The 23,197-nt window shown below is 47.7% G+C and overlaps 1 protein-coding gene and 1 long non-coding RNA gene across 5 annotated transcripts; one reads left to right on the plus strand and one right to left on the minus strand.

Moving 5' to 3' along the window:
- Positions 1-9,730: 9,730 nt before the first annotated feature.
- LOC139030842 (uncharacterized) lies at positions 9,731-13,857 on the minus strand. The gene is made up of 2 exons (XR_011483257.1): positions 13,668-13,857; positions 9,731-10,054 (listed from the first exon to the last, which is right to left on the minus strand). It is a non-coding gene; the product is annotated as an uncharacterized lncRNA (long non-coding RNA).
- Positions 13,858-13,892: 35 nt separating this feature from the next.
- Positions 13,893-23,196, plus strand: MCRS1 (microspherule protein 1). 4 transcript variants are annotated; one of them, XM_020908240.2, is made up of 15 exons: positions 13,893-13,985; positions 15,122-15,241; positions 15,751-15,889; positions 16,237-16,375; positions 16,997-17,155; positions 17,304-17,413; positions 18,325-18,433; positions 18,720-18,858; positions 21,097-21,172; positions 21,516-21,544; positions 21,654-21,746; positions 21,931-22,013; positions 22,197-22,284; positions 22,510-22,637; positions 22,736-23,196. In XM_020908240.2, exons 2-15 carry the CDS (start codon positions 15,232-15,234, stop codon positions 22,979-22,981), a joined length of 1,548 nt encoding a protein of 515 aa, XP_020763899.1. In that variant the 5' UTR covers positions 13,893-13,985; positions 15,122-15,231; the 3' UTR covers positions 22,982-23,196. The 4 variants fall into 4 exon arrangements, with proteins under 4 accessions (XP_020763899.1, XP_020763902.1, XP_020763901.1 ...); XM_020908243.2 differs by having other exon boundaries at positions 22,759-22,936; XM_020908242.2 differs by lacking the exon at positions 15,122-15,241.
- Position 23,197: the final 1 nt, after the last annotated feature.

Consider the following 23,197-nt stretch of genomic DNA (forward strand, 5'->3'; position numbering starts at 1 on the left):
CTGATCTCTGGGCTAGAGCAGGATTTGATCTCGGAGCCACAGTTCAATGTATCCCAAGGAAGCCTGCTGGAGGGAGGATGGTGAGAGGCATTCTTGATGCAAGTCACACATACTGGACTGCTGGGGCAAGAATGGGCCATTTCTAGCCTTTTGGGTCTATTCTTTTCAGGAGGCCTCACCCATGGTAGCCCTCATGCTAAATATACTTCTTTATAAATAATTTGAAAAGATTTTTATAACTTTGCTTTGGATATTAACTGACTATGAGTAAGTTGTGGTTTTTTTAATGTGCAGTGGGCTGTGACTTCTCAGCAATCATCACCCATAGAGATGAAATCTAACAAGTTTTGTAAATATGAGGACATTTTGAATATTAAATTTGACATAATAATGAAACTGACAATATCATGTTTTTTGTTGTTGTTCAGTTATTCAGTCGTGTCTGACTCTTTGTGACCCCATGGACTGCAGGACACCAGGCTTCCCTGTCCTTCACCATCTCCTAGAGCTTGCTCAAACTCATGTCCAGAGTCAGTTATGCCATCCAACCATCTCATTCTCTGTTGCCCCCTTCTCCTCCTGCCTTCAATCTTTCCCAGCATCAGGGTCTTTTCCAATGAGTCAGCTCTTTGCATCAGGCAGCCAAAGTATTGGAATTTCAGCCTCAGCATCAGTCCTTCAGGGTTGATTTCCTTTAGGATTGACTGGTTTGATCTCCTTGCAGTCCAAGGGACTCTTCAAGAGTCTTCTCCAACACCATAGTTCAAAAGCATCAGTTCTTTGGCATTCAGCCTTCTTTATGGTACAACTCTCACATCCATACATGACTACTAGAAAAACCACAGCTTTGACTAGATGGACCTTTTTTGGCAAAATAACGTCTCTGCTTTTTAATATACTGTCTAGGTTTGTCATAGCTTTTCTTCCAAGGAGCAAGCATCTTTTAATTTCATGGATGCAGTCACCATCTGCAGTGATTTTGGAGCCCAAGAAAATAAAGTCCGTAACTGTTTCCATTGTTTCCCCATCTATTTTCCATGAAGTGATGGGACTAGATGCCATGATCTTTGTTTTTTGAATCTTGAGTTTTAAGCCAGCTTTTTCACTCTCTGTCACTTTCATCAAGAGGCTCTGTAGTTCCTCTTTGCTTTCTGCCATAAGGGTGGTGTCATATGAATATCTAAGATTATTGAAATTTCTCCCTGCAATCTTGATTCCAGCTTGTGCTTCATCCAGCCCAGCATTTTGAATGATGTACTCTGCATATAAGTTAAATAAGCAGGCTGACAATATACAGCCTTGACATACTCCTTTCCCAATTTGGAACCAGTCCATTGTTCCATGTCTGGTTCTAACTGTTGCTTCTTAACCTGCATACAGGTTTCTCAGGAGGCAGGTCAGGTGGTCTGGTATTCCCATCTCTTTCAGAATTTTCCTCAGTTTGTTGTGACCCACACAGTCAAAGGTTTTAGCATAGTCAATAAAGCAGAAGTAGATGTTTTTCCAGAACTCTCTGGCTTTTTCGATGATCCGATGGGTGTTGGCAATTTGATCTCTGGTTCCTCTGCCTTTTCTAAATCCAGCTTGGACATCTGGAAGTTCTTGGTTCACATACTGTTGAAGCCTGGCCTGGAGAATTTTGAGTATTATATAAACATTTAATTACATATTTTTATATTTTGGTGCCAATGACTTTACTCCCTCAACATGTGGGTTCTTAGTTCCCAACTAGGTATTGAACCTGTGTTCCTTGCAATGGAAGCACCAGAGTCCTAACCACTGGACCACCAGGGAAGTCCCACCAATGACATTTTTAAAGGTATCACATGTTTTCATAGGCTTTGGCACTGTGCTTAAGGTGCCCAGCAGCCAAACCTGCTCTGGTGATGGAGGACTTTGACTTTTTGGATGTCTTCTCTCAAGCTCTCCGGCAAGCAAGCAGAGTGTCTAATAGAAGTTGTAAAGCCAAGAGGATTGCAACCAAGGAGATATATAGATATAGTATATGATGTTTTTCTGGTATGAGGTTCTTTAATATTATACAAGAGCCTCATTTTTTTTCAGAGCAAAGTTGATGTATTTGATCAAATAAGATATTGCCTTAACCTTCAAAAAAACAAAAACAGGGAAGCCAAAATATGAGAAGCAATACTGCTTGGCATATTTCTTGAAGCCAGATTTGGGAGTTGGCCATAGCTCTGCCTGCATGGCCCATAGTCTCAGGGGTCTCCAGGATGAGGATTCAACACTAAGGTGGAAGGTGACATGAGAGAAGGGTCTATTTTAGCCATAACTGTGGCCTTCAAGGAGGTGTTGATGAAGTGAAAGGGATGAAAACTGTAAACAATCAAGACAAAAAACCAGGGAGGGGAAAGCCAGGTGGGATCTGGTGTGTCCCAGGTGATGGGGAGGCTAACTTAGAAAAAGTTAGATAAAGTATGAGTATGACTCTATTGTTGGAGGAGTCGTCCTCTCCAAAAAATATATGAGCATGACTAAGACTGATCTAGTCTAATAGAAAAGGTGGACAACATGCATGAACAGATGGTGAATCTGAGCAGAGATAGGAAAAAAAAATGAAAATGCTAAAAGTGAAAACTGTAATATCAGAGATGAAGAATTCCTTTGGCCAGTTAATCAAATTGGACAAAAGCAGAGGAAAAGAAATTTGTGAGTTTGAAGCCAGGTCAGGAGAAATGTAAACAAACAGTAACTCTACGCTAAGGAACAATTGAGTAAACCCAAAGCTAAGCACCAAGATATGTAGGATAATGACAAATGCTCTGACATACATGATTGAAGTCCCAGAAAAAGGGAGACAGATTGGGGCAGAAGAAATATTTGAAGAGAGAACCACTGAGAATTTCCCAAATTAATGAAAGAAAACCAACCACAGATCCAAGAATGTCAGAGAACCCCAAACAGGATAAAGAAAAACACACCTAAGTATAGCATGGTCTAATTGCTGAAACCAAAGATAAGCAAACATTTAGAAAGCAGCAAGAAATAAAAACAAATTATATAGAAAAGTAAGAAAGAAGTCTCAAAAAAAAAAAATCTCATCAGAGACTTTGCTAGTCAGATGGTTCCTGAGGTCCAGCTGTATCCCTTATAAGTCCACAAGATAACCCAGTGTATTCCAGGACATTCCCTGTCTAGGGGAAGATATTAGCTTAGGTGTGTTTTCAGTTACCTGCAGAAACAGTAATGGGCTGGAACTAGCAGTGTCAGCTGAGCAGCATCCTCCAGGGCATGGGCCCCACTTCTCCACAGTGCCCAGCTCCGTCCTCTCTTTATACACACCTGGCCCTGAGCTGGTTGGTTGCCCTTAAAGACTTAAAGACTCCTTATAGACTGTGAGTTGGGAGGAGGCAGAGAAGGAGAGGCATGAATGCCCCTCAAAGAAGGCCCTGGGATCTGACTATTGTGTCAAATTCTTTCCTCAAAGGTGACCCAACCTGGAACAACCAAAGCCAAAGGCCAGCTGGTATACCTGTCAGGGCTCTGCTGAGGGGATGGTCATTGCTACTGGCAGTAATGTCTGTGGGGGCAGGAGCAGCTGCCAGTATTTCAGGGTTGCCACGGGGGTCAAGAATATTCAGGTTTCTTCTCCCACACCTCCCATTCTAAGAGTCCCTGTGTAGACCTCTGTTGTCTCATGTTCCAGAAGAGAGTTCCTTTACTACGGGAGCCACAAGGAGGCAGCAGAGTGCTTGTTTAAGGGCCTCAGCTGTCCTGGATCGGGAGAGGGCCAAACTGTATGGGAACTGCTGAAGGACGGACACAGCCAAAGCTGGGTGGAGTTCATCTGAGAAGGTGCTTGGCTGAGTGAGGAGAGCAAATATGATCAATATAGGGAGAGAGACAAGTGATTCCAGACCCATCCTTTGGACATCTGGATCCATTCCTGGTGGCTTCAGCCTAGGGCACTTGACTCACTCACCCCCAGCAGGGTCCTCAGCTTTGTAGTTCAGAGATTTGTCCATGTAAATGATACTTCAGGCAACTATTTTTTAGGACCTCTGCCAGGAGGCCCTTCCTGAAGACTTCCTCAAATATGTATCACATCCTCATTCATTCAACAAGTATCTATTGGGTACCTAATAGGAGGCACTGTTGAAAGCATTGGGATATAGTGCTGAAGAGAAGAGTTGGTTTTCTTAAAGTGATTTCCCAGAACTTACATTTTATTGGGCAAAAATAGACCAAAAAAAAATAGACAAAAAATTAGTAAAATACACAGTATGTCAGATGGTAAAAGATGCTATGGAGAAACACAAATTTCAGCAGAGGAGTAGGCTGGAAAGTGCCACTCGACCTCCAGGGCATTCCTGAGATTACCATTTAAAATAGCGTGTGTCAGGCTTCACTGAGTTGACATTTGTGGAAAGACTTGGAGATGAAGAAGCAAGCTGTGAGAAAGGGTGTGCAGGCAAAGGGAACAGCCTGAAGTGGGAGCATGCCTGGCATTCTAGAGGAAGGGCCAGGTCTCCCGTGTGACTGGTGCCAGGTGAGTGAGTTGGGGGAGAGTAGCATGGAAAGTGCTGGAGAATGACTGGAGGACAGGTCACTTAAGGCCTTGTAGGCCACTGGAAGGACGCTTTTTTTTTTCATTCTGAAAGAATAGGAGCCATTTTTACTCTGAATAAAATGGGAACCACTGCAGAATTCCAAGCAGAGAAGTGATATAATTGGATCCACCCTTCCAGAGCATCACCCTGGCCACAGGGATGGGAACAGACTGCAGGTGAGGAAGGGGAAACTTTCTATTCCCTTTCTATTCAGGAAAGTTTAGTAAATGAACTCAAATGCTACTCTCCCTACCAAGATGCCTCTCGTGATCCTCGGTAAAGTGCCCCCTTCTCCTGGAGTTTCTCTCCATCTTTGCTGATGCATCTCTTTCAGCATTGGTCAGTTTTGTCTTTGCTCTAGAACTTTTTTTTTTTTAGTATTTATTTATTTGACTTAGTTGTGGCATGCATGATCTTTAGTTGCAGCATGTGGGATCTAGTTCCCTGGTTAGGAACCGAACCCGGGGCCCCCTACATTGGGAAGGCAGAGTCTTAGCCACTGGACCACCAGGGAAGCCCGTTTTGGGATTGTTGGTGAGCTGTCCTCAACCCCACCAGATCTTAAACTCTTTAAGAGCAGATGCCCAGTTGCTTTCGTAACTGTAGCTGCCCCCAGTACAGAATGCTGTGCACATAGTAGAAATCGAGTCAGATTTTTCCCTAAAGAATAAGTCATCCCACCCTTCCTTAATTGAGCTGCTTTGCTCTTGCCGCTGAGGCCTCTTCCAGGCTGCATTTCTGCCTGGAGAGCTACTTCTCTTTGTGTTAAATGCTTAACCACCATGACAGCCCTAATTCGGTCTGTTAACCATACTACATGACATAGCTTGTCAATGACCTACTAAGGCAGCCTGTCAGAGCTGGCAGGAAGCACATGCCAAACATTGTTTGCCAAAGCTATTGCCTCTGGAGGCTACTGAGAGCAAATTCAATGAGTAATTATTGAGTCCCTAAACCGACTCGATGGACATGAGTTTGAGTAAACTCCAGGAGTTGGTGATGGACAGGGAGGCCTGGCGTGCTGCGATTCATGGGATCACAAAGAGTCGGACACGACTGAGCGACTGAACTGAACTGAAACATTTATTAAGCACCCACTGTGATGTTATGCTCTGTACCAGGCTGTAAGGGTATAAAGGTCAATTAAACAAACTTCTAAGCTTACTGCAAAAATAGGATACAGGCTATATGCAAAGCATCAGAGTAATAAAAATTTGTAGAACTAGGTCCTTGTCCTCCCAAGGACTTACCATCCACTCATCATTCATCCAGCAATTACTTAATGCACTGTGCTAAGGCTGGATGTGTAATGAGGACACTGAGACACAATCTCTTTTCACACTTCACTGTGGAGACAAGAGTAGTAAATAGTGGGGATCTAGCTATGTAACAAACACAAACAGTACAGATGCAAAGTCAAATGGAGAACAAAAAAGGATGTTCACTGCAGTGAATCTGGAAAGGCCCTCAGAGCTATGTGGATTTCAATAGAAAGCTGAAGGATGTATAGAACTAACACAGGTGGCAGGGGTGGAGGACTCCAGGGGAATACAAGGGATTAGAATATTATAAACATAGAGCATGTTTACGGACCAGAAAGTGGTTGATATGGCTGTAGTTCATCAGTAACAAGCCAGATATTACAGGAGCAAAGCTGGGCTGAGATTGGGTTTGGATGAGCTTGAAGGCCAAGCTGATGATTTTCCTCAGCAGGCAGTGGAGAGCCATGGATGATTTTCAAGGAAAGGAGTGATGTTACTAGACCTGTGCTGTAGAGAGGCAGGTGTGGCAATGTGGAAAAGTTAGAGAATGGATGCAAGCAGACCAGTGAGAGGACCAGTAATGAAGTAGAGGCCCAGCTTTGATTGCATTTACTTATTTGTGCCCTTATTTGTTCACAGGCATCTCAAGTATGTAAAATCTTGTATTGACTGAAGGTAGGGGTGTGGAGCAGACAGGGAGAGAATAAAAATAAGACCCAGTTTATGTCCTTAAGGGTATTTTAACCAAGTGAGAGACATGGACCACTGAAATGCTACCAAAATCTCCCCTTGTTTCTGTCATGTGACACTTGGCTTCCCTCCTGTTCTCCACACTCCCCTGGCTCTTGTGGGAGTTCATGATCTTCTGCCTGTAGGCCAAGGGCTGCTCCAGTGCCCAGACTCCTCTCCTCATGCCTCAGGACATCCCAGGATGACCTCATCCTCCCTTATGGCTTCAAACATCAGCTCTATGTTGATGATTCCCAGATTTATCCCTAATTCCAGTCTCTCCTCCAAGTCCTAGAGCTGTATGCCCAAACACCCAACCGAGGATCTTAACTGGTTGCCCACTGGCACCTCCAACGCAATTCATCTGAATACGTGCTAAGTCACTTCAGTCGTGTACAGCTCTTTGCGACCCCATGGACTGTACGAAGCCTGCCAGGCTCTCTGTCCATGGGATTCTCCAGGCAAGAATACTAGAGTGGGTTGCCGTGCCCTCCTCCGGGGAATCTTCCCAACTCAGGGATTGAACCCGAGTCTCTTACGTCTCCCGTGTTATCAGGTGTTTTCTTGACAGCTAGTGCCCCCTGGAAGCCCGTATGTAAGTATATTGGGTCAGAAATTTTATTCATTTGTAATTTTGGCAAGTACTGACAATTTACAGTTCTACTAGTAACACATAAGAGGGCCTCTTTCTCCATAACCATGCCAAGGGCATATTGTCAAACAGTTGAATTTTTGCCTATCTATAGGTGAAAAATGATATTGAAATGTAGTTTCAATTTTCTTGTGTGAAGTTGAGCATCTTTTCATATGTCTAAGGGCCATTTATCTTTCCTTTTATGTTAACCATCCTATTTTGTTCTTGTATTTTTGTTCTTTCTCATATTGATTTGAAAGGATTTTGTATATATTAAGCAAATTAGTTCTTTTGTCTATGATATGAGCTGCAAAATTTCCCTCCGTTTGCTATTTGTCTTAGTTTATGGGGTTTTTTGCTCTGCAGAAATTATAGATTTTTATGTTGACAGAATTGTCTTTTTTTATGCTTTGAGAAATTTTGTGCTATTCTATTTTCTCTGCTGTGACATATAAATTTATAATTTTACTATTTTACATTTATTTAAACACAATTGATTCATATAGATTTATTTTAGTGTGAGGAATAGAGATACCACTTTTTTTTTTCAGGTGGCTACACAGTTGTCTCAATACCACTTACCATATAATCCATCTTTTCCTTACTGATAGGCAATGCCACCCTTATTACATGCTAATATTTTAAATGTCTTGCATCTGTTTCTGGACTCTGTTCTCTTGATCAAATTGCCTATGCTTATGCTAGTGTCCTCTGGATTTTACTATTTTAGTTTTTATTGGTTTAATATCCAATAGAGCTATTCCTGTTTCATTAACTTTCTTTTTCAGAATGCTGTTACTTTTTATGCAAAAATTTCCATATGAATTTTACATTCAGATTATGTAGTCTGTTGGTATTTTTATTAGATAGTGTTAAATTTATAGATTAACTTATGGAGAGCTGACATCTTTATGATAGTGAGTCTTTCTACCAAAAATAGAGTATGCCTTTCCATTTATTCTTATCTCTTTTTTTGTGTTGTTTGATAGTAATTTCAGTTTGGGGTGCCTAGATCTAGCACACTGTAAAGATTACTCTAGGTTACATTGCTTTTTCCTTGCTATTGTAAGTGATACATTTTATTCCCATATATTTTCTGTCTGGCTGTTGTTCATTGACTTTTTGTATATAATTTGTACCCGCTTTGCTAAAATGCCTTATTTGTATTAGTTTTTCCGTTGATATCCTCCAATTTTCCAGTTGGGCTATTAAATCATAAATTAATAATGGTAATTTCACCTCTTCCCTAGTTTTTATATCTCATTCCTTTCTCTTCTGAAATTAAGCAGGCTAGTATTTCCAAGGCAGTGTTAAATAAAAATAGCCATAGGGGCTATCCTCATGGAATACCTAACTTTAGTGGGAATAATTTAGGTTTCCTCATTAAGTGGGATTCTAGTTTTCAGACCAAGATGGAACAAGTCAGATGTTTCATAAAGTTTGCCTGTGATTCTCTACCTTGGGGATTGATATTTCATTGAAATTCAGCCTGTGTATGAGACTTTCCTTTGCAGATGGTTTCTCCTCCCTTAGAGAAAGTAAAAAAAAAAAAGAAAATAAAAGTATACAGATATCAAGTAGAGTATATGTTGGCTTAAAATGCATTATGACAGGCTTCCCTGGTGGCTCAGTGATAAAGAATTCGCCTGACAACGCAGGAAACACAGGTTCAGTTTCGATCCCTAATCTGGGAAGATCCTACATGCCACGGAGCAACTGAGACCACGTCACAACTACTGAGCCTGTGCTCTAGAGCCCAGGATCTTGGCCCTTGGCCACAGCTACTGAAGCCCACATGCTGTAGAGCCCATGCTCCACAACAAGAGAAGCTACAATGAGAAGCCTGCACACGCAACTAGAGTAGCCCATATTTGCTGCAACTAGAGAAAAATAGAGTAGCAACAAAGACCCAGTGCAGCCAAAAATAAATAAATAAATAAAAGTTAATTTTAAAAAAATGCATTATGAGTCCAAAGTCATCTTTGTACTGGTCAAAGCTTTATTAAACCTGACTTCCTAAGAAGGTATATTTGAGCCAAGAGCAGTGCAATCCTGTGTCCTCTGAGTGCCCAGAAAGTAGCAGTCTCAGGTGAAAGAAAAACTGGTTCTGCTCTAATGGAGGGGAATATTATCAGACGCTGGGTCCAAGACTGACCACCTGACAGGAGACACCAGGACCCAAGCCCTAAGATCAGTACCAACAGCTAACATTTTATAAGCATTTGCTATATATGACCTACTTGTTTAGGCAGAGTGATTTATTCCTCAGAACCATCCTATGAAGTGGATACTATTATTTCCCAATATGATGAAACTGAGGCAAAGAAATATAACTTCTCAAGATCACAAGCTGGTAGGTGAGATAACTAAGGTTTAAAACCAGGCCAGAGCCTGGGAATTCCCTGGTGGTCCAATAGTTAAGGCTCTGAGCTTCCACTGTGGTGGGGCACAGCTTTGATCTCTGGTCAGGGAACTAAGATCCTGTATGTCAAGTGGCCAAAAAAATAAAATGAAATAAAATTGGACAGAGCCTCTTTTCTGTTTTAAAAGATTTATGTTTTTTTAAGATTAACAGAAAAGATTCTGTTTTTTTAAGATTTATTTTTTTGTTTCTTGGCTGTGCTGGGTCTTTGTTGCTGTGCACAGGCTTTCTCTAGTTGCAGCGAGCAGGGGCTACTCTTCGTTACAGTGCGCAGGCTTCTCATTGCAGCGGCTTCTCATGTTGTGAGCACAGGCTCTAGAGCACAGAGGCCTCAACAGTTGCAGCCTGCAGGCTCTGGAGTGCAGGCTAAGTAGTTGTGGTACACGGGCTTAGTTGCCCTGCAGCATGTGGGATCTTCCCAGACCAGGGATCGAACCTGCATTGTAAGATGAATGCTTAACCAGTGGACCACCAGGGAAGCCCAGAACCTGTATCTTAACCACCATGTCCTAATTCCTCAGATGAAGGAACCTGGGGACCTGAGCAAAGATTCAGGAGAAATGATCCATGGCCGGGCCACATCATCTCTCCTGGGGAGGGTGTTGTACTGTGAACAATTACTCTAGAGCCAGGGACAGCTAACTGGAGGTTGGATGACGGGTGCTACTGCTAACTTTTCTTTTTATGCACACTCTTCTTTTTGTTCCTTTGCTGGCTCCTTCTCTTGTTGTTCAGTCACTCAGTTGTGTTCGACTCTTTTTGACCCAGTGAACTACAGCATGCCAGGCTTCCCTGTCCTTCACCATCTCGTGGAGTTTGCTCAAATTCACGTCCATTCAGTGGGTGATACTATCAAACCATCTCAACTTCTGCCGCCCTCTTCTCCTTTTGTCTTTAATCTTTCCCAGAATCAGGGTCTATTCCAGTGAGTCAGCTCTTTGCATCAAGTGGCCACAGTACTGGAGCTTCAGCCTCAGTATCAGTCCTTCCAATGAATATTCAGGGTTGATTTCCTTTAGAATTGACTGGTTTGATCTCCTTGCTGTCCATGAGACTCTCAAGAGTCTTCTCCAGCACCACAATTTGAAAGTATCAATTCTTCGGTGCTCAGCCTTATTCATGGTGCAATTCTCACATGCATACATTACTACTGGAAGAACCATAGCTCTGTCTATAGAGACCCTTGCTAACAAAGTGATGTCTCTGCTTTTTAATATGCTGTCTAGGTTTGTCATAGCTTTCCTTCCAAGGGGCAAGCATCTTTTAAAACCATGGCTGCAGTCACCATCCACAGTGATTCTGGAGCCCGTGAAAATAAAATTTGTCACTGCTTCCACTTTTTCCCCTTCTAGTTGCCATAAAGTGATGGGACCAGATGCCATGATCTTATTAGAGTTTTGAATGAGTTTCAAGCCAGCTTTTTCACTCTCCTCTTTGACCCTCATCAAAGGGCTCTTTAGTTACTCTTCACTTTCTGCCATTAGAGTGGTATCATCTGCATAGCTGAGGCCCCTTCATCACAGCCTTGTCATAGTGAAGGGACTTGTATAACTCAATGAAGCTATGAGATATGCTTTGCAGGACTACCCGAGACAGACAAGTCATAGTGAAGAGTTCTGACAAAACGTGGTCCACCGGAGAAGGAAATGGCAACCCACTCCAGTATTCTTGCCAGAAGAACCAGAAAAACCGTATGAAAAGGCAAAAAGATATGACACTGGAAGATGAGCACCCACCCCCGCCCAGGTCGAACAGTGTCCAATATGCTACTGGGGAAGAGCAGAAGGCAGTTACTAGCAGCTCCAGGAAGAATGAAGCAGATGGGCCAAAGCAGAAACGATGCTCAGTTGCCTATGTGTCTGGTGGTGAACGTAGACCAAAGCTGTAAAGAACACTATTGCATAGGAACGTGGAATGTTAGTTCCATGAATCAAGTAAATTGGACATGGTCAAGCAGGAGATGGCAAGATTGAACATGGACATCTTAGTAATTGTGAACTAAAATGGATGGGAATGGGTTCCTCCTCTACCTTACCTTAAATGTTGGAATCCCCAACACTTAAGCTTATGGCTAGACCATAAGCTTTTATTCCAAGGATGATGGAGAATTTTGAGCAGAGGCTTGACATGCATGGATTTCTATTTTGATGGGAATACTCTAGCTGCTATAAAGAAACTGGAGGAGAGGTGGTAAAGATGAAAACTGGGAGACTAGTTAGGGAACTCTTGCAATAGTCCAAGTGGGAGATGATGAATCCAGGGGATTTGGATCAGGAAATAGTTGAGAAGTTGGTGAGATACAACCAGATTCTGGATATATTCTAAAGAGAGGGTGGGAGGGGTTGTCTAGTATCCATCCAGTTACTCAGGCCAAAAATCTAGATCTTATCTTTGATTTTTCCTTTTCCCTCATATCCCAAATCCAATCCATCAGCAAGTCTCTGTGGTTCTAATTCCAAAATACACATCAAAGTTACTATGTCTGTCCATTTTCACTGCCCCCACAACCCAGCTAAACCACCTGAGTTTACCTCTCATTTGGATCGATACAGTAGCCTCTTCTCTGTTCTCTCTGCTTCCTCCTACTTCCCTACAATCCATTCTCCACAAGCAGGCAAATGGATCATTTATAAAAGTAAATCATATCACAGAATGGATGCTTTTGCATCTTTTAAGGACTTTCTAATGCAATAAAAATAAGGGCCAAGGGGACTCCTTAGTGGTCCAGTGGTTAAGACGCCATGCTACCACTGCAGGGGGCACAGGTTTGATCCCTGGTCAGGGAACTAAGATTCTCCGTGCCGTGTGGTACAGCCAAAAGTAAATAAATATAGTTAATATAGTTTTTTTTTTTAAAGAATAAAGGCCAAAATTCATCGCATGAACCACAAGGCCTAAAATGATCTGCCCTGATGACCTCTCTGTTCTCATCCCCTCCTTCTCTCTTTTTCTCGATCATCCTGCTCCAGCCACACTAATCTCCGTCCTGTTCCTCAGTCTCTCCAAATTCTTTTCTGCTTTGGAGCTATACTGTCCCTGCTGACTAGGCCATCTTACCCCAGCTCTTTGCCCAACTGATCCCTTATCAAATGTCAAATCTCAATTCAACCCTCATCTCTTAGAGACCTCTATGATAATTCTCAACTAGTATAGCTACTATGCTATATTTAGTATAGTCCATCACATCTTGTATCAGAAAATACGATCTTTCAGGGGAAATACAGTAGGTTAATGCTCATTAAGCAAGATCACAAATGAACAGGGACTCTTGTCCCCTGAGAATGTATGAAGGCTATCATACACTCTCAGGGCCGGAAGGGCCAGCCTCCCATCTAACACTTGAGTCACCTGGCAATGTTCAGGTGAGGAGTACTTGACACCTCCACTGAGGGGGTCCAACCTAGCTACTAGACAGCTTTGGAATTGTACCTTTCTTATTCTGAGCTGAAGTATGTTTCTTTAGAGCTATTACATTTCTATGTCCCTCCAAGGAAGCATAAAACAAATAAAAACTCTTTTAGAGGACAGTCTTTCTGGTTTCTTAAGGCAGCTCTCACACCCTCAAACGCCCAACTTATCCTGTAGGCTTGTCCTCCCATCTTCAGGGCTTCCCCTCTGAAGGTGCTTCCGCGGGTCCTCTTACCTCCCGGGACCCACAGCTCCCTCCAGCAATCCAGGCGTGGTGGGGCTGACTGGAAGGGCACTCCTTCTCCCAGGGCCTCTACTCTCTCTTTTTGGCCTCTGCTCTCTAGAACCGCGGTCCACAACTCTCCATCCTTTCGTTAGACATCAACCTCCCGGCCCCTTCTATACGCCACATCTCTCCGGCTGGACAGAGCTTCTCAACACCGTCTCCCCATATTGTGCCTAGCACAGGCCTGCCACAGGGCAGTTTCTCTAAAACCGCTGGTGGAATCAAACAATCTATAAGTGATCCTGGGAAACTATCAGAGTCCTAGATCTCTAGCAAGGCGGCAAGATTCGGAAGCCAATATCTAGTAGCTGTGGGGCCCCACCCTCCGGTCCACCCCCTCCCAGGGTTGCCTCACCTAGCCGCTCAGGCTATCCAGCTCCAAGTCTTGCCTTTCCCTTTAATCACTTCCTCCAACTTGGGGCCTATAATACCCGATGTCTCCCAATAAGTTGTTTCAATTAGGAAAGATTTTAATTTCCGCTGATAACAAAGCAGGAATTTCTTCGCTACCGTAGCCACGCCCCTTTACTTACGCAGTCGGGGCGTACCGGAAGGGATTGCTCAACCCTTAGTTCGTAACCCGGAAGTAGACGAACCTCACGGAAGCCGGCCTTGGCCCTGCGGCTGCTCCCGTCGCCGCGGAGAAAGCGTTGGAACTGGCAGCCTAGGAATGGTGAGACTTAGCGGTTCGCCTTTGATGATTGATGAGGAGAGTTGGGGGTGAAATGGGGTTTCCCAGAGTGCTGCTGGGTACGATCCCCCCCAGGTTTGGGGCCCCGCCCCGGTAGCGCCCCGAAAATCTGCGCATGCGTGGGCCGGACCGGGCCAGAATCTGGTCCGAGAAGTTACGCATGCGCAAAGGTAGCATGCCAAAGGTGGGGTGAGACTTAGGCTGGGAGTTGACTCCCTTCCCTCGCCACCGGCCCCTGGGGCTTAAAGCTCCGAGAGCATCGGGGTTCATTCGGTGCTTTGCTTTTGAGTTGCACGACCGACTTCACCACTTCTATCCCGAGCCCCTGAAATAGACCCGGACAAATTCCGTACTTTGGGTGTGCATTTGGCGGGGAGAACGAAGGGCAGAGGGCCAGAAAAGGAAGGGGGCGCAGACCCTGCCTCAGTGTAACGGCGGCATCGGGCTCTTCACCCTTTCCCCAAGTGGCTAAATTCCCAACCGTATACGATGGAGCGGTTTGACGAGCGCACCTGGGAGTCCTCCTGGTCAGAAGCGTCCCTGATCAGGGTGGGCGGGACCCGAAAGTACCCAGTACCTGAGTTCTCCGGTCTTAGGCGAGGGTCCCCCAGATGGCGGTTGATGTTTGCTCAGTGACCAAGCGCGTTTTTTTCTTCCACGAAGTAACGCCCTCTAAATCTTTAGCCAAAGCTTAAAATGAAAGAAAAAAAAAAGTGAGGTAGGCTGGTTAGAGTCCTATCTCCTTTTCCTTTCCCGTGCTTGGGACTGGGAGGGGAGCTGAGTGGGCATCTGACAAAGCAAAAGTGAGCCAAGAATCCTTTGTTTCTTGCTAGTTTGGAGTCAAGGCCCTTCACCTAAGGACTGTTGGTAGAATTGGGTTTGTGAACTTCTTGAAATGTGTACATTTTTCTAGAGTCCCTAGCTTTTGTCACTGTCTCGGAGATGTTGGTGACCTTCAAAAGGCTACTAGTTTATTAGGGTCATACTGGCAGAATATATTGTGTCTCTTCTGGTGTTTTCACTAGCTTATGGGATGCTGAGGACCAGTTCCAGTATAAGGAGGTGAGGCTGACCAGATGGAAATCTGAGTCTCAGGGAGCCTCATTTCTCCTTTGCAGAATCTCCTCTCGGCCTCTAAGCTCACCTGGTCAGAATCCTTGGATGAGCCTGTGGGACCTTTCCTTCTAGCCCTGTGGTTTGGAACCAGTGGCTTTGGGACTGTAAGAGGATGGACAAAGGTAGTATGAGGCCGGGCCAGCTCCCCAAACGCTCAGGCGCCAAGCATCTGCTGATTCCACCCCGTGCCTGGCACGTGTGTCTTTCGGTCCTGGCTGGGCATTGCCACCTCCCCCTGGGCCAGCACCACCCACGTACCTCTCGGCAGAGGCCACAATTGACTGACTTTCTGTTGAGCTGCTGCTCTTTGGCATGGCTGCATTTTGATGGCAGAGGGAGCAGTTATGCCCAGAGCCCGGTGTGTCGGCATCACCAGTCTGACCTGAGCACCATGTGCTGCACGACATGACACGTGGCACCGGGAGAACTGCCCAGCGTGGAAGGTCTGGGCCCAGATGGGACTGGATGGCCAAGGAACTCCCACCTTAAAACCTCAAATGTCAAGGAGGCAGGGGAGGGACCAAGAGGGTTGGCTGGGAAAAGGGGGGCTGAGGAGGGGTCCCCTGTGCAGAGGTTCAAGGCTCTGCTTGGCAATTAGGAGGTCTGACTTCACCACGTCTCTTTTTTCTAGATTCTCAGGGGCTGCTAGATTCATCCCTGATGGCATCAGGCACTGCCAGCCGCTCAGAGGATGAGGAGTCACTGGCAGGGCAGAAGCGGGCCTCCTCTCAGGCCTTGGGGACCATCCCTAAACGGAGAAGCTCCTCCAGGTAATAAGGGTTTGAAGGGCAAGAAACTGAGACTGCAGCATGCCTTCACCCCTGCATCCCTCTGGGACCTGCGTTGACAGAGGCTTGTGCTTTTCCTGACCTTACTAAGTCCCTCTCCTTGAGACTGAGCAAGGGAGGGAGATCTTAGGTCTTTGACGTGAAGTCTTTGTAGTGTGGTACCCAGTCATCTCAGAGGGTTGGAGCATAGAGGTTCCATTCCTCGACCACTGAGCCAGAGCAGTGAGCACTCTGACTACTGGGAACCTGCTCTCCTTTGGAGGCTGGGTGTGGGTGAGTGGGTACTGGGGGTGGGGCATGGAGAGCTCTCTGAGTAGGACTCTTCACAGGTTCATAAAGAGGAAGAAGTTCGATGATGAGCTGGTGGAGAGCAGCCTGGCTAAGTCCTCTACCCGGGCGAAGGGGGCCAGTGGGGTGGAACCAGGGCGCTGTTCGGGGAGCGAACCTTCCTCCAGTGAGAAGAAGAAGGTGAGGATTGGGAGAATGGGGAGTAGCAGGGGGTGGGGGCCAGTGCCAGATTTCGTGTTTCCCCACAACCTTCGCCAGCTGGCAAGAGCCCTGCAGAGGAGGCTTGTGAGAGGATCAAGCCGCCCCAGCCCCAACCTCAGATGCCTCCCTCCTGGGAGCCCATCTCACTACTCCCCCTTTCTTGCTGCACCCCGCGCCCCCCCCCCCCCCCCACCACCCTGTCAGCACATCCTGTATCACATTCTGTGTGGGAGGCATAGAGCGTGCATCTATTCTGGGAGCAGACAGCCTGTTCCCAGCATTGCTGGGTGTAAAAATAACCCCCAGGTGGCATTGCTCTGGCCCCAGACACTGTACCAGCAAGAGTGTTTTCCTGGTATCCTCCCCACCCACCCTCTACTCCGGGGTTGGGGGCACCATCAGCAAAAAGAAGACCCCATATGGTCTAGGGCTATGTAGAAGTACTTTGATGGGGGCGGGAATGGGGAGGAGCTGGTATTAGAAAGCTGAGCTCCCTGCCTGTGGCTTGTTGTTGGATGGGTCTGTACAAAACTCTGGGTCTGAAGCCCCAGCTGCCCCGGTGCCAGCTCTGAGTTCACTCTGCTCCTACCCTCTGTCCAGGTGTCCAAAACCCCCAGCACACCTGTGCCGCCCAGCCCCGCCCCAGCCCCTGGACTTACCAAGCGTGTGAAGAAGAGCAAGCAGCCACTCCAGGTGACCAAGGATCTGGGCCGCTGGAAGCCTGCAGACGACCTCCTGCTCATCAATGCCGTGTTGCAGGTAGTGCTTTCTGCCACAGCGGTCTTGTTTCCCTTTTCCCCACCGCTTCCAGTTCTCAGCCCCCAGCTAGCCTGGCAATGTCTGGAGGTGGCACGGGAGGGTATTTCCCAGTTCCAAGGCTGGAACAAACTGCTCTGGGGTCTTGCAGACCAATGACCTGACATCTGTTCACCTGGGTGTGAAGTTCAGCTGCCGCTTCACCCTGCGGGAAGTCCAGGAGCGCTGGTACGCCCTGCTCTACGATCCTGTCATCTCAAAGTGAGTGAGCTGGCCCCAGTGGCGGCGCGGTACTGGGGACACCAGGATTTGGTTCTTGAACAGAAAGAATTATGCAGGGAGGGGGCAGGGAGGCAGGGCTCCCTGGGACCTGTTATCCTTGGTATCTTGAGATGATACCAAGACCTCCCAGGCTTTGGGGAGAAGCTTCTTCCTGCTGTCAACCTTGCTAGTCCAGGCTGGACGCCGAGAACAAGGACCTGGAAGCCGAGGAAGTAGCACGAGAGGAAATACCAGAATGAGTGCTGGGAGCCCAGTCCTACTGCTGTATGCATGGTGGTTTAGGGCGGTCCCCTTCCAGCTTTCCCACACTGACCTCCCACAGTTTCTTCCTTCATAAGAAGTAGTTGGAACAGAAGAACACCAGGGTCCCTTCCAGTTCCAGCAGTCCAAGTTCCAGATACACCTGTGCACACACATAACACACATACTTCCTTCTCAGGCACTTGACGTTATCAGAATAATGCTTAACATCCATCTTCTACTCCACAGACACTGGTGCCACTTAAGCAATAGCCACAGCCCTGATACACCAGGAAGAGGGCAAAGTGTGGTTTGAGGAAGAGGAGGTGTCTAGTGGGTGGCTGCTTTAGCCAAGTAAGAGGGAAGGTCTTGGGGCGGGAGCAGCAGCTGGTCTTAGGATCGCCCTCAGGACTGGCCTCTAGGCAGCTGTGCCCTTGAGTCTCTTCGCAGGGTTGAGCACAGGAGCCTGAGTTTTCTGAACTGCACGAGGCCACTGGTGCCTTGCTCATCACCCTCGGGCTCTTCTGTTGAGGGCCTGGAACTTTGAGTTGTGGATCGCAAAGGCCTGCAGGCTTTGGAGAAGTAGGAACCCCAGATTGCTTGACACCTTGTTTTAACCCTGCCCTGCCCTCTGTCTCCCTTCTTCCCAGGCTGGCCTGCCAGGCCATGAGACAGCTGCACCCAGAGGCCGTTGCAGCCATCCAGAGCAAGGCACTGTTTAGCAAGGCTGAGGAACAGCTGCTGAGCAAAGTGGGATCGGTAAGGCTGAGGGCTAATAAGGCTAGGGGGTTAGGGCGGGAACCAGTCACCTGGAAAACTGACTGCGGGGAGGCTGTACTGCCTGGGGACTTACCCTGCAGACACATGTACACCTGCGGGGCCTCTGTGGATGGGGTCCTCTGGGAGAGCCAAGCCTGGCTTCCTGGCTGGCAGGAGCTGTCACTTTTTCCATCTCCTGATGGGGATTGGGACAGGGTGCACAGATGGTGAGGCAGGGGCAGGACAAGGAAACCCAGACGCCTGGAGCATACTCCTTGCTCTCCAGACCAGCCAGCCCACCTTGGAGACCTTTCAGGACCTGCTGCACAGACACCCCGATGCCTTCTACCTGGCCCGTACTGCCAAGGCTCTGCAGGCCCACTGGCAGCTCATGAAACAGTATTACCTTTTGGAGGACCAGACAGGTAACTGGGCCCAGGATCTGGCAGAGTGGAGGTGCGTATGTATGAGTGTGGACGGGTCTGGATGCAGCCGCCCTCAAGTGCCTTGTAACAAATCCTCAGTGGTTCCCAGGATCTTGTTCACCTCTTTTTGCAGAAAAAACTATTTCTTTCCAGAGGGAGGAAGCATGGCTGGAATGGTCTTGCTGGTAAAGGTAGCCAGAATTGCCTAGAATCCTAAGCAGAAAGACCGAACAGCAGGGTCTCCCACTTCTCAATTATTTTGCTCTTTTGACATGTTTTACAATTACATAAATAACACATTAATATTTTCTTCATGAGTAACTTTCAAACCTGAGTAAAATGCAAAAGTTTCTTTTAGTACTCACCCACCCCCCTTTCCCTCCCTGGAGATAAAGACCATTTTCTCTAAGCCTTTCTGTCCCTTCCCTCTCTCCACTTTCCTCCCACCAGGCTGTGGGGCTGCCTTCAGGCCACTCAGAAATCCCCGAAGGGGCTTCACACCCAGGCCGCCTGTCTTCCTCTTTCCCAGGGGTCAGAATGCTCTCTGATTCCTCTCCTCCCTTGCCAACAAGACGCTCACTCTCCTAATAAGTATTAGGAAGGTGGTCCGATTAGAGGACGAAACTCTTTGGTTAGATTTAAGGTTCAGGGTCAGCCCTGCACAGTCTGAGCACACCTTCCCCTCGCTTCTTAAACTGCTGCATGCTGGCTGCCGTGTACTGGTTCACACTGATCTGAAAGTCAAGCCACAGTTCTGTCCTTCACCTTACTCGCTATGTCTTGTAGCTTCTGCATAATAGAAGATGCCTACCAGAGGATTTTAGGAAATCTTATCAGGAGAGGCCTCATCTTCTCTTCCTGAGGATCTCTGAATTTAGTGTGCAGTGGGCCTCCTTTATTCCTGTAGCTTCCAGATCTCTGCTGCTCACCTAGGCTCAGCAGTCACTGACCTCCCACAGAGCAGACACTGGATAAAGTTTATTTTTGCTGCTACAGCTAGCTCCTTTGTCATGCTTTTGAAAGTTATCTTGTGTAAATTTGCTAACGTTAAGGGATAACTTTTCAAGAGTCATGTTGTGTGGGTATTTGATTTCTTGGCTATTTGGTGCTTGGAGTCTCTAGACAGAAAGCATACACCGCTCACTTTTCAAGTCAGCTGGATTTTCAAGTGAGTTGGTAGGATTCAGGCAGCTGTGGTGGGGTGACTGCCCCAGCCCCATCTCCCACCCAGTCTGGACTAAGGTGACAGGGGTTGGGGGGGGTTGGTAGTGATGGAGCATTTGTGGCTCCTTTGCAGCCCCCCGTTGCTTTCCCGGCAGTGACAACACCTCAGGGGTTGTCAGGCTCCTCAGCCAGCAGTCTCACTAGCTAGTGGAGCTCTTGCTGAGCAGACACTGCAATCCTAGGAACCACTGACCGTGAAGCAGGAGTTCTCAGATTTGGGGACCCTAGCCCTTTCTACATTTTGACCACAAAGAACTGAAAAACTTCCATAAAACTTTTTCATTAAAAAAAGTCAGTATTTATCCTATTTATTTATCCTATTATCCAGATAATAGGGGTATAGTCTATATCTGACTACATTTGATTGTCTTCTATTTCTTTTTATTTTTTGGAAAGAAAAAGCATTTCATGGCCCATTAACGTGTCATGGCCCATTAAAGTGTCGTGACCCACAGTTTGAAAACACTGACTTAAGGCTGCCTTCTGACACCTCCTGAATGAGACTTGACTGTCCTGTGCCTCTCAGCTCCTTGTGGCAGGAAATGTTTGGGAGCATGTGATGTAGTAGACGAGCAGTTTAGACTTGAAATCAGGAAAGCAGCGTTGATTCCTGATTCTGTCCTGAACTCTACTCACGCAGCTTAACCCGCCCTCCTCTGTTTGCTCATGTGTAATGTGCAGCTAGTAGTAGTACCTTCCCTGCATAGAGCAGGTTTTGTAAGTGGGAACTCTCCGAACACTGAAAGGGCACACAAAGGGCGGCTCTAATTCCCTTCACTTTCTAGAACCACCTCTGCCCCCAGCTAACCCTGGGACCGCTTTGTGCCAAAGTAGCATGCAGTCTGATCTGCACGTCCTCCGTTACCTGCATCAGGTTCAGTTTTGTTGATTTCAGCATGAGGCCATCCCCACAGGGCTCTCTCTACAGTTTGTCCTGTTAGTTCAATTGTCTGCTCAGCATCTCGGGGGTGAGTGGGAGCATTGGCACTCATCCTCCCTCCGTCCTTCATTCAGTGCAGCCGCTGCCCAAGGGGGACCAAGTGCTGAACTTTTCCGACGCAGAAGACTTGATTGATGACAGTAAGCTCAAGTGAGTGGCTGGGGTCATAGGCAGGGCACACACAGCCATGTGTCTCCCAAGGACAGAGCTCCCCGCGCTGCCCAGCCCTGCCCCTCACTGCAGAGCCCAGTCCATACTCCACCTGGAGTCCCAGCTGCAGCTGTTGGTGCCTGGTCTCCCTGCTGAGCCCCCCTTACCCCAACCTCCACCCTTTGTATGTGACCCCCACCCCAGGGAAGGAGGCTCGGCTGGGACCAGAGGAGCAACCTACAGGACCACTGGGCTGAGGGACCCTAGAGAGCCAAATAGTACCCAATAGTGACGGCAGGTAAGCTTGAATTGGAGCCTGATTCATCCTTCTCTCACCCCCCAGGGACATGCGAGATGAAGTCCTGGAACATGGTGAGTGCGCCCTGGTGGGAATGGTGAGAGGGTGGGAGCTCCTGCTGGAACAGAAAGGAACAGTACAAGGTGCCAGTGACCTCAGAACTTACACCCCACCTCACCCCAGAGCTGACCGTGGCTGACCGGCGCCAGAAACGGGAGATTCGGCAGCTGGAACAGGAACTGCATAAGTGGCAGGTGCTAGTAGACAGCATCACAGGTGAGGAGGCCACAGGGCCAGCACGCTCGTGCTCCCACTCCCTTTGCCACACCTTGAACACCCTGGTTGCTGGGCTGGGCTCACCCTCTCCCGGACCTGTAGCTCCTTTCCCTCAGTGGATCCTGGCCTGGTTGCCTGCCTTCCACAGTGGGGCTCTTCTCTGACACGAGCTGCTCTCCCCCAGGCATGAGCTCCCCAGACTTCGACAACCAGACCCTGGCAGTGCTGCGGGGTCGCATGGTGCGGTACCTGATGCGCTCTAGAGAGGTGAGGCCAGCCCAGCCCTCCCTGTCCTCATCCCCATCCCCACACCCCCTTGCGAGGTTCCCCTCTGTTGATCTTCCCCTCACAGCCCTTCCTGTGTCTGGTCCCGATTTCTCATCTTTCCCTGGCCTGTATGGACCCCTCCCTTTCCTCAGAGCCCAGCCCTCACCTGCCCCGTTTTCCCAGATCACCCTTGGCAGAGCGACCAAGGACAACCAGATTGATGTGGACCTGTCCCTGGAGGGTCCGGCCTGGAAGATCTCCCGGAAGCAAGGTATCTGCAGGAAGCAGCATGAGGAAGTCCCTCCAGCCCCAGGACTTGGTCTCCATTGGAACCTTAGGGACAGACAGGGGCTGAGGAGCTGGCATTTTAAGATCCCTAACTTGGGGGTGCTGGGTGCCTTGTAGTGTCCCCAGGAAGCAGAGGGTACATGTGGGTTTCAGACCCTCTTCTAGCTTCCCTCATCCCATCATACCTCTTTCCTTTCTTTTCCCATAGGTGTCATCAAGCTGAAAAACAATGGTGATTTCTTCATTGCCAACGAGGGCCGGCGGCCCATCTACATTGATGGACGGCCTGTGCTGTGTGGCTCCAAGTGGCGCCTTAGCAACAACTCAGTAGTGGAGGTGAGCTGGGGGGAGGTGGAAAGGCCAGGGTGAACACTGGGGTGTAGTGAGCCAGAGTGTAGGCCTGGCCCTAGCCCCAGTCTCACCTCCGTCCTCAGCTACCCTTCTCTCCTGCCCACAGATTGCCAGCCTGCGATTTGTCTTCCTTATCAACCAGGACCTCATTGCCCTCATTCGGGCCGAGGCTGCCAAGATCACGCCACAGTGAGGAGTGGCGGTGGGACCCATGGGCTCTCTCTGGCCTCAGTGTCCCCTGCCATCCCAGCCCCTGGAGCTGGGGACTCAGGCTCCTGGAGAAACCAGAGTGGGCAGCAGGAGACTTGGCTCCTGGCCCCTCGATCTGAGCCTCTGCGGGAGGGTGGGGCTGGCCCTGGGGAAGCACCTGAGGCTGGGACCCTCAGCTTCCTTAGTGCCAGAGCCCCTCTCCTTCTACCTGCAGACGATCCCGCCCTTTCCCCCAGATTCCCGCCTTTGCTCCCTGTCTTCAGCTGATTATTAATAGCTTCAGACTTTTCTTTTATTTTTTTTCTTTTGTAAATACAAAGCATTGAGTTCCAAAG

The sequence above is a fragment of the Odocoileus virginianus genome, chromosome 24 (assembly GCF_023699985.2).
Source record: "Odocoileus virginianus isolate 20LAN1187 ecotype Illinois chromosome 24, Ovbor_1.2, whole genome shotgun sequence".
NCBI classification, from domain to species: Eukaryota; Metazoa; Chordata; class Mammalia; order Artiodactyla; family Cervidae; genus Odocoileus; species Odocoileus virginianus.

Coding starts and splice junctions, on each gene's coding strand:
- MCRS1 (XM_020908240.2), top strand. Junction 17,414..18,324: donor TACGATCCTGTCATCTCAAA/GTGAGTGAGCTG, acceptor CCTTCTTCCCAG/GCTGGCCTGCCAGGCCATGA. Junction 21,173..21,515: donor ATTGATGACAGTAAGCTCAA/GTGAGTGGCTGG, acceptor CTCACCCCCCAG/GGACATGCGAGATGAAGTCC.